The sequence below is a fragment of the Odontesthes bonariensis genome, chromosome 1 (assembly GCF_027942865.1).
Source record: "Odontesthes bonariensis isolate fOdoBon6 chromosome 1, fOdoBon6.hap1, whole genome shotgun sequence".
In the NCBI taxonomy this organism is placed as follows: Eukaryota; Metazoa; Chordata; class Actinopteri; order Atheriniformes; family Atherinopsidae; genus Odontesthes; species Odontesthes bonariensis.
The window spans coordinates 47,015,772-47,034,604 of record NC_134506.1 but is presented as its reverse complement, the minus strand read 5'-3'; the positions used below and the strand labels follow the sequence as shown (position 1 = coordinate 47,034,604).

Here is an 18,833-nt window from a genome sequence, read left to right as displayed (position 1 = left end):
GGTCTGAACTCTCTGGGTCTGAAGGTTCTGGTTCTGGACTCTCTGGGTCTGGACTCTGGTTCTGGTGTTTGATCTGCTTGGAGCTGGTTTGGTTTTGTGGTGAAGAACAAAGATGTTTGAATATGTGATGAATTCAGCTGATTTGATTAATAATTTAAGTTGAAATGAATTCTGTGTTCAGGTGTTTCTTTTCCACTTTGTTCTTCTGGACCTCGTGTTCAGATGTTCTTTATGTTCTTTAGGTTCTGACTCTTTCTGCGGAAGCTTGACAAACAGATTCAGTTCCTCGTTGCTCAGTGAAACAATGAGAAAGAGGGACACATCCTCCTCCAGGGCGGATGTTTTATATCAGTTTTATGAGACGATGCCAAACCAAACATTCACTGTTGGTTCTGATTTCATGACAAAAAATGCTGAAAACGGAGAAATTCAACCCAAATCATAAGAAGTTTGGACAACATAAAATAATTCTTCCATCTTCTACTTCCTGTCAGTCAGCATGTTTCCTGTTCAGCTTCGTTTCGACGTGCTGCAGGTGTGAGATGTAGAAATGATGCAGCAGATGAAACGAAGCTGATGAGCTGCTGACAGGAAGTAGAAGTCAGAGGAACTTTGGGAATAACTGATTTTTCTAATTAGCCTCTTCCACACATGACAACTGTTTCTGATTTAAACTGCTTCCCAGTTTTGAGGGTCATCTTTGAACTAGTTTTAATAAAATAAATGCCCCCCCCCTCACAGAGGCACCTTCCTGCGCAGCCTGGCAGCCACTCAGTGGGAGAAGAGAAGGAGTAAGCACTTAAACCAGCCCAGGCTGTCCTCGTCTGATGATGTCATAACTCCGAGCCCTCAGCCCACGGCAGAGTCGGGTGGAGGTAAACATTCAGTTCAAAAATGAAGGCTGATCATCCTGACTTTAGAGTTAAATGTGACTGTCTGTCTGCGTTTAGCTTCAGCAGCCGGCAGAAACTCAGAGTCCCAGAATGAGCCAGGTGAGAGACTACGGTTACCCACAATGCTCTGCTCTCTGAATCCTTCGTGTTCTCACCCTGACTCTGTGTGCAGCGCCCGTGCAGCGGCAGTGCAGCACGCTGTCCGATGATAAGAAGTTCCTGATGGACATGCTGTACTCCAAGACGTCTGCCGCAGTGCCACTGAGCCCCGGTGCTGCTGCCCCCGATACCACCGAAGAAGAAGGAGCCTTCATGCCCAGTGAGAGTCATCAGTGGCTGTGTTAGAAACCGCCTACTACATACTACATACTGCATACAACATACTGCATACTGCATACTGCATACTACATACTACATACTGCATACTGCATACTGCATACAACATACTGCATACTGCATACTGCATACAGCATACTGCATACTACATACTGCATACTACATACTGCATACTACATACAACATACTGCATACTGCATACTGCATACAGCATACTGCATACTGGATACTGCATACTACATACAACATACTGCATACTGCATACAGCATACTGCATACTACATACTGCATACTACATACTGCATACTACATACAACATACTGCATACTGCATACTGCATACAGCATACTGCATACTGGATACTGCATACTACATACTACATACTGCATACTACATACTGCATACTGCATACAGCATACTGCATACTACATACTGCATACTGCATACAGCATACTGCATACTGCATACTGCATACAGCATACTGCATACAACATACTGCATACTGCATACTGCATACAGCATACTGCATACTACATACTACATACTGCATACTACATACAACATACTGCATACTGCATACTACATACTGCATACTACATACTGCATACTACATACAACATACTGCATACTGCATACAGCATACTGCATACTACATACTGCATACTACATACTGCATACTACATACTGCATACTGCATACTGCATACTACATACTACATACTGCATACTGCATACTACATACTGCATACTACATACTGCATACTGCATACTACATACTGCATACTGCATACTGCATACTACATACTTCAAACTACATACTGCATACTGCATACTACATACTACATACTGCATACTGCATACTACATACTGCATACTGCATACTACATACTGCATACTGCATACTACATACTGCATACTACATACTGCATACTGCATACTACATACTACATACAGCATACTGCATACTGCATACTACATACTGCATACTGCATACTACATACTGCATACTACATACTGCATACTACATACTACATACTGCATACTACATACTGCATACTACATACTACATACTGCATACTACATACTACATACTACATATTGCATACTGCATACTACATACTGCATACTACATACAGCATACTGCATACTGCATACTACATACTGCATACTGCATACTACATACTGCATACTGCATACTACATACAGCATACTGCATACTGCATACTACATACTGCATACTGCATACTACATACTGCATTCTGCATACTGCATACTGCATACTGAATACTACATACTGCATACTGCATACTACATACTGCATACTACATACTGCATACTACATACTGCAATCTACATACTGCATACTACATACTGCATACTACATACTGCATACTACATACAGCATACTGCATACTGCATACTGCATACTACATACTACATACTGCATACTGAATACTACATACTGCATACTGCAATCTGCATACTGCATACTACATACTGCATACTACATACTGCATACTACATACTGCATACTGCATTCTGCATACTGCATACTACATACTGCATACTGCATCCTGCATACCGCATACTGCATACTACATACTGCATACTGCATACTACATACTGCATACAGCATACTGGATACTGCATACTGCATTCTGCATACTGCATACTGCATACAGCATACTGCATACTGCATACTACATACTGCATACTGCATACAGCATACTGCATTCTACATACTGCATACTACATACTACATTCTGCATACTGCATACTGCATACTGCATACTACACACTACATACTGCATACTGCATACTGCATACTACACACTGCATACTGCATACTGCATACTACACACTGCATACTGCATACTGCATACTACATACTGCATACTGCATTCTGCATACTGCATACTGCATACAGCATACTGCATACTGCATACTTACATACTGCATACTACATACTGCATACTGCATTCTGCATACTGCATACTGCATACAGCATACTGCATTCTGCATACTGCATACTGCATACTACATACTGCATTCTGCATACTGCATACTGCATACTGCATACTACACACTGCATACTGCATACTGCATACTACACACTACATACTGCATACTACATACTACACACTGCATACTGCATACTGCATAGTGCATACTACATTGTGGCGTTCTTACAGCCACTGCGGGTTCTATCAGCTGTAATGAAGACTGAGACTGAGTGGTAGTTTAGGCGTTTTATTTTATTCTTTTCAGTTGCTCGGCTTGTTGCTCAGTTCTCTTCGATCCGGTCTCCTCCTGTGCTGCGAGCCGGTTCGTTCTCCTCCTCTCCCCCTGGTTCCAGCACGCTACTGTGTTATATAGAGGAGAGTGATTAGCCAAGTGGATGCTGGTGTTCCAATCACTCACCTGGTGCTGCTCCCCTGAGCTCTCTCCACACCTCTCTCCTGCAGCTGATGCACCACGCCCCCTCCACATGCATACTGCATACTGTATACTGCATACTGCATACTGCATACTACATACTGCATACTACATACTGCATACTGCATACTACATACTGCATACTGCATACTACATACTGCATACTACATACTGCATACTGCATACTACATACTGCATACTGCATACTACATACTGCATACTACATACTGCATACTGCATACTACATACTACATACTGCATACTACATACTGCATACTACATACTGCATACTGCATACTGCATACTACATACTGCATACTGCATACTACATACTGCATACTACATACTGCATACTACATACTGCATACTACATACAGCATACTACATACTGCATTCTGCATACTACATACTGCATACTGCATACTACATACTACATACTGCATACTGCATACTACATACTGCATACAGCATACTGGATACTGCATACTGCATACTGCATTCTGCATACTGCATACTGCATACAGCATACTGCATACTGCATACTACATTCTGCATACTGCATACTGCATACTGCATACTACATACTGCATACTGCATACTGCATACTACACACTGCATACTGCATACTGCATACTACACACTACATACTGCATACTACATACTACACACTGCATTCTGCATACTGCATACTGCATTCTGCATACTGCATACTGCATACAGCATACTGCATACTACATACTGCATACTACATACTGCATACTACATACTGCATACTGCATACTACATACTTACATACTGCATACTGCATTCTGCATACTGCATACTGCATACTACATACTGCATTCTGCATTCTGCATACTGCATACTGCATACTACACACTGCATACTGCATACTGCATAGTGCATACTACATTGTGGCGTTCTTACAGCCACTGCGGGTTCTATCAGCTGTAATGAAGACTGAGACTGAGTGGTAGTTTAGGCGTTTTATTTTATTCTTTTCAGTTGCTCGGCTTGTTGCTCAGTTCTCTTCGATCCGGTCTCCTCCTGTGCTGCGAGCCGGTTCGTTCTCCTCCTCTCCCCCTGGTTCCAGCACGCTACTGTGTTATATAGAGGAGAGTGATTAGCCAAGTGGATGCTGGTGTTCCAATCACTCACCTGGTGCTGCTCCCCTGAGCTCTCTCCACACCTCTCTCCTGCAGCTGATGCACCACGCCCCCTCCACATGCATACTGCATACTGCATACTGTATACTGCATACTGCATACTGCATACTACATACTGCATACTGCATACTCCATACTGCATCCTACATACTGCATACTGCATACTGCATACTACATACTGCATACTGCATACTACATACTGCATACTGCATACTACATACTGCATACTACATACTACATACTACATACTGATCAATCAGACAGTATGCAGAGCGTTTACCCACAATGCCACGTTTTGACAGGAAATGACGATCGGTGACGTCACGTTACGTTGCATCTTGGGTAGTTTGAGTATGAGTAGTAACCTCATGATGCATACCCAACATTTAGGAGAATCTAGTATGCATCCGGGAACTAAAAAAAAGTTAAAGTTAGTATGAGTAGTGGGAGTAGTAGGTGGTTTCATTAGGCTGATGTGACCACGTGATAAACAGTCTGTGAACGTCCTCCATGCTGGTTCTGGTTCTGATGGTCCAGTTTGAACAATAAAAACCATCTTCAGTCTGTTTGGTTTCAGGATCTTCATCAGAGTGAGACCACGTCTGCGTTTCTCTCCTCAGGTGAAGATCTTTGCGGCCGCGTGTCCGAGTGCCTGTCCAGCCTCAGAGCGCACTCAGCGGAGCCGCCCGTCCCCAGCGAGAGCAGCGCCACCCGCAGGGCGGAGCTGGAGGGCCTGGGAGGCTCCGCCCAGGCGGCCCGGGCCCGGCTGGCTGAAGAACATCAGGTCCGCATTAACCTTCTGCTTCCACAGGTTCAGGTGTAGAAGTTCTGAGCCGGCTGGTCATGTGACCACCATGTGACCACCATGTGACCATGTGACCACCATGTGACCACCATGTGACCACCATGTGACCATGTGACCACCATGTGACCACTATATGACCATATGACCACCATGTGACCATATGACCACCAGATGACCACCATGTGACCACCATGTGACCATGTGACCACCATGTGACCACCATGTGACCACCATGTGACCATATGACCACCATGTGACCATGTGACCACCATGTGACCACTATATGACCATATGACCACCATATGACCACCATGTGACCATATGACCACCATGTGACCACCATGTGAACACCACGTGACCACCATGTGAACACCATATGACCACCATATGACCACCATGTGACCACCATGTGACCATATGACCACCATGTGACCACTATATGACCATATGACCACCATGTGAACACCATGTGACCACCATATGACCACCATGTGACCATGACCACCAGATGACCACCATGTGAACACCATGTGACCACCATGTGACCACCATGTGACCACCATGTGAACATCATGTGAACACCATGTGACCACCATGTGAACACCATGTGACCATGTGACCACCATGTGACCACCATGTGACCACCATGTGAACACCATGTGACCATATGACCACCATGTGACCACCATGTGACCACCATGTGAACACCATGTGACCATGTGACCACCATATGACCACCATGTGACCACCATGTGACCACCATGTGAACACCATGTGACCATGTGACCACCATGTGACCATATGACCACCATGTGAACACCATGTGACCACCATGTGAACACCATGTGACCATGTGACCACCATGTGACCACCATGTGACCACCATGTGTACACCATGTGACCATGTGACCACCATGTGACCATATGACCACCATGTGAACACCATGTGACCATATGACCACCATGTGACCACCATGTGAACACCATGTGAACACCATGTGACCACCATGTGAACACCATGTGACCATGTGACCACCATGTGACCACCATGTGACCACCATGTGACCACCATGTGAACACCATGTGACCATGTGACCACCATGTGAACACCATGTGACCATATGACCACCATGTGAACACCATGTGACCACCATGTGAACACCATGTGAACACCATGTGACCATGTGACCACCATGTGACCATCATGTGAACACCATGTGACCATGTGACCACCATGTGAACACCATGTGACCACCATGTGAACACCATATGACCACCATGTGACCACCATGTGAACACCATGTGAACACCATGTGACCATGTGACCACCATGTGACCACCATGTGACCACCATGTGAACACCATGTGACCATGTGACCACCATGTGACCATATGACCACCATGTGAACACCATGTGACCATATGACCACCATGTGAACACCTTGTGACCACCATGTGACCACCATGTGAACACCATGTGACCATATGACCACCATGTGACCATATGACCACCATGTGAACACCATGTGACCATGTGAACACCATGTGACCACCATGTGAACACCATGTGAACACCATGTGACCATATGACCACCATGTGAACACCATGTGACCATATGACCACCATGTGAACACCATGTGACCACCATGTGACCATGTGAACACCATGTGACCATATGACCACCATGTGAACACCATGTGACCACCATGTGACCACCATGTGACCACCATGTGACCATATGAACACCATGTGACCACCATGTGAACACCATGTGAACACCATGTGACCACCATGTGACCATATGACCACCATGTGACCACCATGTGACCACCATGTGAACACCATGTGACCACCATGTGACCACCATGTGACCACCATGTGAACACCATGTGACCATGTGAACACCATGTGACCACCATGTGACCACCATGTGACCACCATGTGACCAGCATGTGAACACCATGTGACCACCATGTGACCATATGACCACCATGTGACCACCATATGACCACCATGTGAACACCATGTGACCATCATGTGAACACCATGTGACCACCATATGACCACCATGTGAACACCATGTGAACACCATGTGACCACCATGTGACCACCATGTGAACACCATGTGAACACCATGTGACCACCATGTGACCATATGACCACCATGTGACCACCATATGACCACCATGTGAACACCATGTGACCATCATGTGAACACCATGTGACCACCATATGACCACCATGTGAACACCATGTGAACACCATGTGAACACCATGTGACCACCATGTGACCACCATGTGACCATATGACCACCATGTGACCACCATGTGAACACCATGTGAACACCATGTGACCATCATATGACCACCATGTGACCACCATATGACCACCATGTGAACACCATGTGACCATCATGTGAACACCATGTGACCACCATATGACCACCATGTGAACACCATGTGAACACCATGTGACCACCATGTGACCACCATGTGACCACCATGTGAACACCATGTGACCACCATATGACCACCATATGACCACCATGTGAACACCATGTGACCATCATGTGAACACCATGTGACCACCATATGACCACCATGTGACCACCATGTGAACACCATGTGAACACCATGTGACCACCATGTGAACACCATGTGAACACCATGTGAACACCATGTGACCATCATATGACCACCATGTGACCACCATGTGAACACCATGTGAACACCATGTGACCACGTGACCACCATGTGACCACCATGTGAACACCATGTGACCACCATGTGACCACCATGTGAACACCATGTGACCATATGACCACCATGTGACCACCATGTGACCACCATGTGACCATCATGTGAACACCATGTGACCACCATGTGAACACCACGTGACCACCATGTGAACACCATGTGACCACGTGACCACCATGTGACCACCATGTGAACACCATGTGAACACCATGTGACCACGTGACCACCATGTGACCACCATGTGACCACCATGTGACCACCATGTGACCCCCATGTGACCACCATGTGACCACCATGTGACCATGTGACCACCATGTGACCACCATGTGACCCCCATGTGACCACCATGTGACCACGTGACCACCATATGACCACCATGTGACCCCCATGTGACCACCATGTGACCATGTGACCACCATGTGACCACCATGTGACCCCCATGTGACCACGTGACCACCATGTGACCACCATGTGAACACCATGTGACCACCATGTGAACACCATGTGAACACCATGTGACCACGTGACCACCATGTGACCACCATGTGAACACCATGTGAACACCATGTGACCACCATGTGACCCCCATGTGACCACGTGACCACCATGTGACCCCCATGTGACCACCATGTGACCACCATGTGACCACCATGTGACCCCCATGTGACCACCATGTGACCACGTGACCACCATATGACCACCATGTGACCACCATGTGACCCCCATGTGACCACCATGTGACCATGTGACCACCATGTGACCACCATGTGACCACCATGTGACCACGTGACCACCATATGACCACCATGTGACCACCATGTGACCCCCATGTGACCACCATGTGACCACGTGACCACCATATGACCACCATGTGACCACCATGTGACCATCATGTGACCACCATATGACCACCATGTGACCACCATGTGACCACCATGTGACCCCCATGTGACCACCATGTGACCACGTGACCACCATGTGACCACCATGTGACCATCATGTGACCACGTGACCACCATGTGACCACCATGTGACCACCATGTGACCATCATGTGACCACGTGACCACCATGTGACCACCATGTGAACACCATGTGAACACCATGTGACCACCATGTGACCATCATGTGACCACGTGACCACCATGTGAACACCATGTGACCATATGACCACCATGTGACCACCATGTGACCACCATGTGAACACCATGTGACCACCATGTGACCACCATGTGACCACCATGTGAACACCATGTGACCATATGACCACCATGTGACCACCATGTGACCATCATGTGACCACCATGTGACCACCATGTGACCATCATGTGAACACCATGTGACCACCATGTGAACACCATATGACCACCATGTGACCACGTGACCACCATGTGAACACCATGTGACCACGTGACCACCATGTGACCACCATGTGAACACCATGTGAACACCATGTGACCACGTGACCACCATGTGACCACCATGTGAACACCATGTGAACACCATGTGACCACCATGTGAACACCATGTGACCACGTGACCACCATGTGACCACCATGTGACCACCATGTGACCATGTGACCACCATGTGACCACCATGTGACCATGTGACCACCATGTGACCACCATGTGACCCCCATGTGACCACCATGTGACCACGTGACCACCATATGACCACCATGTGACCACCATGTGACCCCCATGTGACCACCATGTGACCATGTGACCACCATGTGACCACCATGTGACCCCCATGTGACCACCATGTGACCACGTGACCACCATATGACCACCATGTGACCCCCATGTGACCACCATGTGACCACGTGACCACCATGTGACCACCATGTGACCACCATGTGACCACGTGACCACCATGTGACCACCATGTGAACACCATGTGACCACCATGTGACCACCATGTGACCATCATGTGACCACGTGACCACCATGTGACCACCATGTGAACACCATGTGAACACCATGTGACCACCATGTGAACACCATGTGACCACGTGACCACCATGTGACCACCATGTGACCACCATGTGACCCCCCTGTGACCACCATGTGACCCCCATGTGACCACCATGTGACCATGTGACCACCATGTGACCACCATGTGACCCCCATGTGACCACCATGTGACCACGTGACCACCATATGACCACCATGTGACCACCATGTGACCACCATGTGACCCCATGTGACCACCATGTGACCACGTGACCACCATATGACCACCATGTGACCACCATGTGACCCCCATGTGACCCCCCTGTGACCACCATGTGACCCCCATGTGACCACCATGTGACCACGTGACCACCATATGACCACCATGTGACCACCATGTGACCACCATGTGACCATCATATGACCACCATGTGACCACCATATGACCACCATGTGAACACCATGTGACCATCATGTGAACACCATGTGACCACCATATGACCACCATGTGAACACCATGTGAACACCATGTGACCACCATGTGACCACCATGTGAACACCATGTGACCACCATGTGACCACCATGTGAACAGCATGTGACCACGTGAACACCATGTGACCACCATGTGACCACCATGTGAACACCATGTGACCACGTGACCACCACGTGACCACCATGTGACCACCATGTGACCACCATGTGACCATATGAACACCATGTGAACACCATGTGACCACCATGTGAACACCATGTGAACACCATGTGACCATATGACCACCATGTGAACACCATGTGACCATATGACCACCATGTGAACACCATGTGACCACCATGTGACCATGTGAACACCATGTGACCATATGACCACCATGTGAACACCATGTGACCACCATGTGACCACCATGTGACCACCATGTGACCATATGAACACCATGTGACCACCATGTGACCACCATGTGACCATATGACCACCATGTGACCACCATGTGACCACCATGTGAACACCATGTGACCACCATGTGAACACCATGTGACCATGTGAACACCATGTGACCACCATGTGACCACCATGTGACCACCATGTGACCACCATGTGACCACCATGTGACCAGCATGTGAACACCATGTGACCACCATGTGACCATATGACCACCATGTGACCACCATATGACCACCATGTGAACACCATGTGACCATCATGTGAACACCATGTGACCACCATATGACCACCATGTGAACACCATGTGAACACCATGTGACCACCATGTGACCACCATGTGAACACCATGTGAACACCATGTGACCACCATGTGACCATATGACCACCATGTGACCACCATATGACCACCATGTGAACACCATGTGACCATCATGTGAACACCATGTGACCACCATGTGACCATATGACCACCATGTGAACACCATGTGAACACCATGTGACCACCATGTGACCACCATGTGAACACCATGTGAACACCATGTGACCACCATGTGACCACCATGTGACCATATGACCACCATGTGACCACCATGTGAACACCATGTGAACACCATGTGACCATCATATGACCACCATGTGACCACCATATGACCACCATGTGAACACCATGTGACCATCATGTGAACACCATGTGACCACCATATGACCACCATGTGAACACCATGTGAACACCATGTGACCACCATGTGACCACCATGTGAACACCATGTGAACACCATGTGACCACCATATGACCACCATATGACCACCATGTGAACACCATGTGACCATCATGTGAACACCATGTGACCACCATATGACCACCATGTGACCACCATGTGAACACCATGTGAACACCATGTGACCACCATGTGACCACCATGTGAACACCATGTGAACACCATGTGAACACCATGTGACCATCATATGACCACCATGTGACCACCATGTGAACACCATGTGAACACCATGTGACCACGTGACCACCATGTGACCACCATGTGAACACCACGTGACCACCATGTGACCACCATGTGACCACCATGTGACCACCATGTGAACACCATGTGACCATATGACCACCATGTGACCACCATGTGACCACCATGTGACCATCATGTGAACACCATGTGACCACCATGTGAACACCACGTGACCACCATGTGAACACCATGTGACCACGTGACCACCATGTGACCACCATGTGAACACCATGTGAACACCATGTGACCACGTGACCACCATGTGACCACCATGTGACCCCCATGTGACCACCATGTGACCACCATGTGACCATGTGACCACCATGTGACCACCATGTGACCCCCATGTGACCACCATGTGACCACGTGACCACCATATGACCACCATGTGACCCCCATGTGACCACCATGTGACCATGTGACCACCATGTGACCACCATGTGACCACCATGTGACCACCATGTGAACACCATGTGAACACCATGTGACCACCATGTGAACACCATGTGAACACCATGTGACCACGTGACCACCATGTGACCACCATGTGAACACCATGTGAACACCATGTGACCACCATGTGAACACCATGTGACCACGTGACCACCATGTGACCCCCATGTGACCACCATGTGACCACCATGTGACCACCATGTGACCCCCATGTGACCACCATGTGACCACGTGACCACCATATGACCACCATGTGACCCCCATGTGACCACCATGTGACCATGTGACCACCATGTGACCACCATGTGACCACCATGTGACCACCATGTGAACACCATGTGACCACCATGTGAACACCATGTGAACACCATGTGACCACGTGACCACCATGTGACCACCATGTGAACACCATGTGAACACCATGTGACCACCATGTGAACACCATGTGACCACCATGTGAACACCATGTGACCACGTGACCACCATGTGACCCCCATGTGACCACCATGTGACCACCATGTGACCACCATGTGACCCCCATGTGACCACCATGTGACCACGTGACCACCATATGACCACCATGTGACCACCATGTGACCCCCATGTGACCACCATGTGACCATGTGACCACCATGTGACCACCATGTGACCACCATGTGACCACGTGACCACCATATGACCACCATGTGACCACCATGTGACCCCCATGTGACCACCATGTGACCACGTGACCACCATATGACCACCATGTGACCACCATGTGACCATCATGTGACCACCATGTGACCATCATGTGACCACCATATGACCACCATGTGACCACCATGTGACCACCATGTGACCCCCATGTGACCACCATGTGACCACGTGACCACCATGTGACCACCATGTGACCATCATGTGACCACGTGACCACCATGTGACCACCATGTGACCACCATGTGACCATCATGTGACCACGTGACCACCATGTGACCACCATGTGAACACCATGTGACCACCATGTGACCACCATGTGACCATCATGTGACCACGTGACCACCATGTGAACACCATGTGACCATATGACCACCATGTGACCACCATGTGACCACCATGTGAACACCATGTGACCACCATGTGACCACCATGTGACCACCATGTGAACACCATGTGACCATGTGACCACCATGTGACCATCATGTGACCACCATGTGACCACCATGTGACCATCATGTGAACACCATGTGACCACCATGTGAACACCATATGACCACCATGTGACCACGTGACCACCATGTGAACACCATGTGACCACGTGACCACCATGTGACCACCATGTGAACACCATGTGAACACCATGTGACCACGTGACCACCATGTGACCACCATGTGAACACCATGTGAACACCATGTGACCACCATGTGAACACCATGTGACCACGTGACCACCATGTGACCACCATGTGACCACCATGTGACCATGTGACCACCATGTGACCACCATGTGACCATGTGACCACCATGTGACCACCATGTGACCCCCATGTGACCACCATGTGACCACGTGACCACCATATGACCACCATGTGACCACCATGTGACCCCCATGTGACCACCATGTGACCATGTGACCACCATGTGACCACCATGTGACCCCCATGTGACCACCATGTGACCACGTGACCACCATATGACCACCATGTGACCACCATGTGACCACCATGTGACCACCATGTGACCCCCATGTGACCACCATGTGACCACGTGACCACCATGTGACCACCATGTGACCACCATGTGACCACGTGACCACCATGTGACCACCATGTGAACACCATGTGACCACCATGTGACCACCATGTGACCATCATGTGACCACGTGACCACCATGTGACCACCATGTGAACACCATGTGAACACCATGTGACCACCATGTGAACACCATGTGACCACGTGACCACCATGTGACCACCATGTGACCCCCCTGTGACCACCATGTGACCCCCATGTGACCACCATGTGACCATGTGACCACCATGTGACCACCATGTGACCCCCATGTGACCACCATGTGACCACGTGACCACCATATGACCACCATGTGACCACCATGTGACCACCATGTGACCCCATGTGACCACCATGTGACCACGTGACCACCATATGACCACCATGTGACCACCATGTGACCCCCATGTGACCCCCCTGTGACCACCATGTGACCCCCATGTGACCACCATGTGACCACGTGACCACCATATGACCACCATGTGACCACCATGTGACCATCATGTGACCACGTGACCACCATGTGACCACCATGTGACCACCATGTGACCATATGAACACCATGTGACCACCATGTGAACACCATGTGACCACCATGTGACCACCATGTGACCATGTGAACACCATGTGACCACCATGTGACCACCATGTGACCACCATGTGACCCCCATGTGACCACCATGTGACCACGTGACCACCATATGACCACCATGTGACCACCATGTGACCCCCATGTGACCACCATGTGACCATGTGACCACCATGTGACCACCATGTGACCCCCATGTGACCACCATGTGACCACGTGACCACCATATGACCACCATGTGACCACCATGTGACCACCATGTGACCCCCATGTGACCACCATGTGACCACGTGACCACCATATGACCACCATGTGACCACCATGTGACCACCACGTGACCACCATATGACCACCATATGACCACCATGTGACCACCATGTGACCACGTGACCACCATGTGACCATTTGACCACCATGTGACCACCATGTGACCACCATGTGAACACCATGTGACCTGACATTCTGTATTCGTGTAAACTGTCTCGCCGTGTCCCATCAGAACCGCTACCTCCGGCAGCAGAGCAGCATCGATGTGGAGGGCCCCGCTCGGCGCCTGGAGAAGATCCCGATGACCCCGCTGGGCCCCGGGGGCCCCGCCGACGCCTGGGACCAGCTGCAGCCGAGCGCCGCCGCGCTGCGGATCAAAGACCTGGACTTCTCGGACCTGCTGGACGAGGAGGACATCGACGTGTTGGACATGGACACCTTTGACTCCACCACCTCCTCCTCCTGCCTCTCTGGCCTCCCTCCTCCTCCTCCTCCCCCCCCGGGCATGGCCGCACCTCCTCCCCCTCCTCCCCCTCCTCCCCCACCTCCTCCATTCGGCGGTGGAGCCCCTCCCCCTCCGCCTCCTCCTCCTCCCCCCCTTGGGGCTCCCCCCCCTCCTCCCCTTCCTCCCCTCTCATCCTCGGCGGCGCCGCAGAAGAGGAAGAAGAAGACGGTGAAGCTGTTCTGGAAGGAGCTGAAGCAGGCGGACGGGCCTCAGAAGTGTCGCTTCGGTCGGGGGACGGTGTGGGCGTCGCTGGACAAGGTGGCGGTGGACACCACCCGCCTGGAACACCTGTTCGAGTCCAAAGCCAAGGAGCTGCCTGTTGCTAAGGTAACCAGCCCAGCTTCTTCAGGAAAACATCGTGCTGAAAGAGAACAGATCAGAATTCCTTTTTATCGTGCAGAATGTTTTCACACAGCAGACAAATACAGGTGCAGGTGAATAAAGTCAGAATATGTTCGGAACCAGAAGAACAACATGACGTGATGCGGTCAGAACCGACTCAGCAACATGTTTCTGTGGCAGCGTTTGTTGATGGGCTTCATCTTTCAGTGTTTTACTGAGAGGCGGCTCGATTGATCGGTATTGGGCTTAGGTCAGGACTGATCAGAGGACGGGTTAGGGTAGGGTTAGGGTAGGTTAGGGTTAGGTTTTGAGAGTTTTTACTCAGTGGCTCCCCTCCTACGCGACTGATTAGCCTCCATGGAGTTTGGTGTAGGAGCTGGACTGTTAAGGTTAAGGGTTAGGGTTGGGGCTAGGGTTAGGGTTAGGGTAAGGGTTAGGTTTTCAGAGTTTTTACTCTTTGCGGTTTTGAGTTGTATTTCAAGTGGGTGCGATAGACACAGGGTCCTTATAGCTGTGTGTTGTGTGCTGCAAAGGAGGTGATTTGTTTCCTTGGAAGAATTATGAAAGTTCTACATAAATTACTAAGCTTTATGAAAATTAATATTTTCACAATGTGGCTTGGAGCGGTGGACTTAGGACTGTGACCCTTAGGGTTAGGGTAGGTGGTAAGGAAAGGTTATAACAAGGGAGATCGTGAGTGTAATTTGTTTTTTAGGGAAACATTATCAAAATTATGAAGATTAATATTTGAAAATTAATATTTTTAAAATGTGGCTTGGAGGGGTTAGGGCTTTAGCCCTGTGACCCTTAGGGTTAGGGTATGTGGGAGGGAAGGTTATACCAAGGGAGGTAGTGGGTCTAATTGTATTTTTGGGAGAAATTATTAGATTTATGAAGATTAGGGTTATGGTTAGGGATGCATTAAGGGGAGGGGCCTAAGCTTTGATGTGGCTTCAGGTTCTGGTTCTGTTGGATCAGAGCCAACTTTAACTTCACTGCTTTGGTTCTCTGCAGAAAGGCCCTGAGGTTAAAAAGTCTGAGGTTCTGGTTCTGGACCCCAAGAGGAGCAACGCCATCAACATCGGTATGACCGTCCTGCCGGCCGTCCACGTCATCAAGACCGCCATCCTCAACTTTGATGAGTTCGCCATCAGCAAGGAGGGCATCGAGGTACGGCCACTTCCTGTCTGCTGAGGGATCTATCGGTCTGATCGGTTCAGCTAACCCCCCCTCTGTCCCGAGCAGAAGATCCTGACCATGACCCCCACGGAGGAGGAGAAGCAGAAGATCCAGGAGGCTCAGCTGGCCAATCCTGACGTCCCTCTGGGCACAGCGGAGCAGTTCCTCTTCAGCCTGGCCTCCATCAACGCCCTGACCCCCCGCCTGCAGCTGTGGGCCTTCAAGCTGAACTACGAGGCTCTGGAGAAGGTAAGCACGCCGACCACGATACCAGCACACGGGCCAGCCTGAGCTGGGTCAAACCGGGCGTCTGCAGGTGGATCCGGGGGTCAGATCCTCTTCACCGACTCAGAGAGGTTCGCCGTGGTTAAACCTCTGTGAACACGATGCTGGGCGGTGGCGTTCCTCAGTTAAGCTTGTCATCAGGAGGAAGATCAGGCGTTCAAACCGAATGTTTCTGCAGCCGGGAGCATTCAGACGGAATGGGTCTGATCAGAATAGATATAAAGACGTCTGCTGATGGTAATGAAAGAGAGACTCAGCAGGTCCTCAGCCCAAGTAAAACAGAGAGGGCCTCCATTACAGCTCAAACCAGAGACAGATTTTAGATCTAATTCTAATAATAAAAGTCAGGTTTGCTAACATCAGGTCAAATGATGCGTTCTCTCTCATGAGCTGGACCCAGACCTTAAACTCTGGCCTGACTGGACTGATCCCAGCCGGCTGATGCAGGTCCATCTCATAACTTTAATAATTACCCAGAAGGTGGAGCTCCTGAACTGTCCCTCTCCAAACAGGCAGGACGGCTGCACAGCGTTTCCAGCTCAGGTTATCCTCGGATAGGTCCAATTTATGGAGAGACGGGTTTAAAGGCGTGTTTTTTTTGGTTTTTTTTGCCTTTAATGGATAGGACAGTTGGAGAGAGACAGGAAGCAGGGGGCAGAGAGAGAGGGGGAACAACATGCAGCACAGGGCCGTCTGGTGCGGGACTTGAACCGGGCTGGCTGCAGCGAGGACTATAGCCTCTGTACATGGGGCGCCTGCTTAACCCACCACGCCACCAACCGCCCCTTTAACGTGTTTAGCGTGTGTAACGGCGTGTTTAGCGTGTTTAACATGTGTAACACTGTGTGTAATGCTGTGTGGAACGCTGTGTGGAACGGCGTGTTTGGCGTGTTTAACGTGTGTAACGCTGTGTGTAACATCGTGTGTAACGCCGTGTTTAGCGTGTGTAACGCCCGTGTGTAACGCCGTGTGTAACGCCGTGTGTAACGCCGTGTGTAACGTGTTTAGCGTGTTTAACGCCCGTGTTTAACGCCCGTGTGCAACGCCGTGTGTAACGTGTTTAGCGTGTTTAATGACGTGTTTAACGCTGTGTTTAACGCCCGTGTGTAACGCCATGTGTAACGCCGTGTTTA

General features: G+C 49.5%; 1 protein-coding gene across 1 annotated transcript in view; it reads left to right on the top strand.

The window, feature by feature from the left end:
• The first annotated feature begins 12 nt into the window (after positions 1–12).
• fhod1 (formin homology 2 domain containing 1) overlaps positions 13–18,833 on the top strand; it is a 45,755-nt gene continuing 26,934 nt past the window's right edge. Inside the window, exons 1-7 of the mRNA XM_075468811.1 lie at positions 13–875; positions 951–992; positions 1,066–1,212; positions 5,451–5,614; positions 15,622–16,221; positions 17,251–17,406; positions 17,482–17,664. Of these exons, the coding sequence (XP_075324926.1) occupies positions 1,116–1,212; positions 5,451–5,614; positions 15,622–16,221; positions 17,251–17,406; positions 17,482–17,664 (1,200 nt within the window). The 5' untranslated portion in view covers positions 13–875; positions 951–992; positions 1,066–1,115. The remainder of the gene's footprint in view (positions 876–950; positions 993–1,065; positions 1,213–5,450; positions 5,615–15,621; positions 16,222–17,250; positions 17,407–17,481; positions 17,665–18,833) is intronic.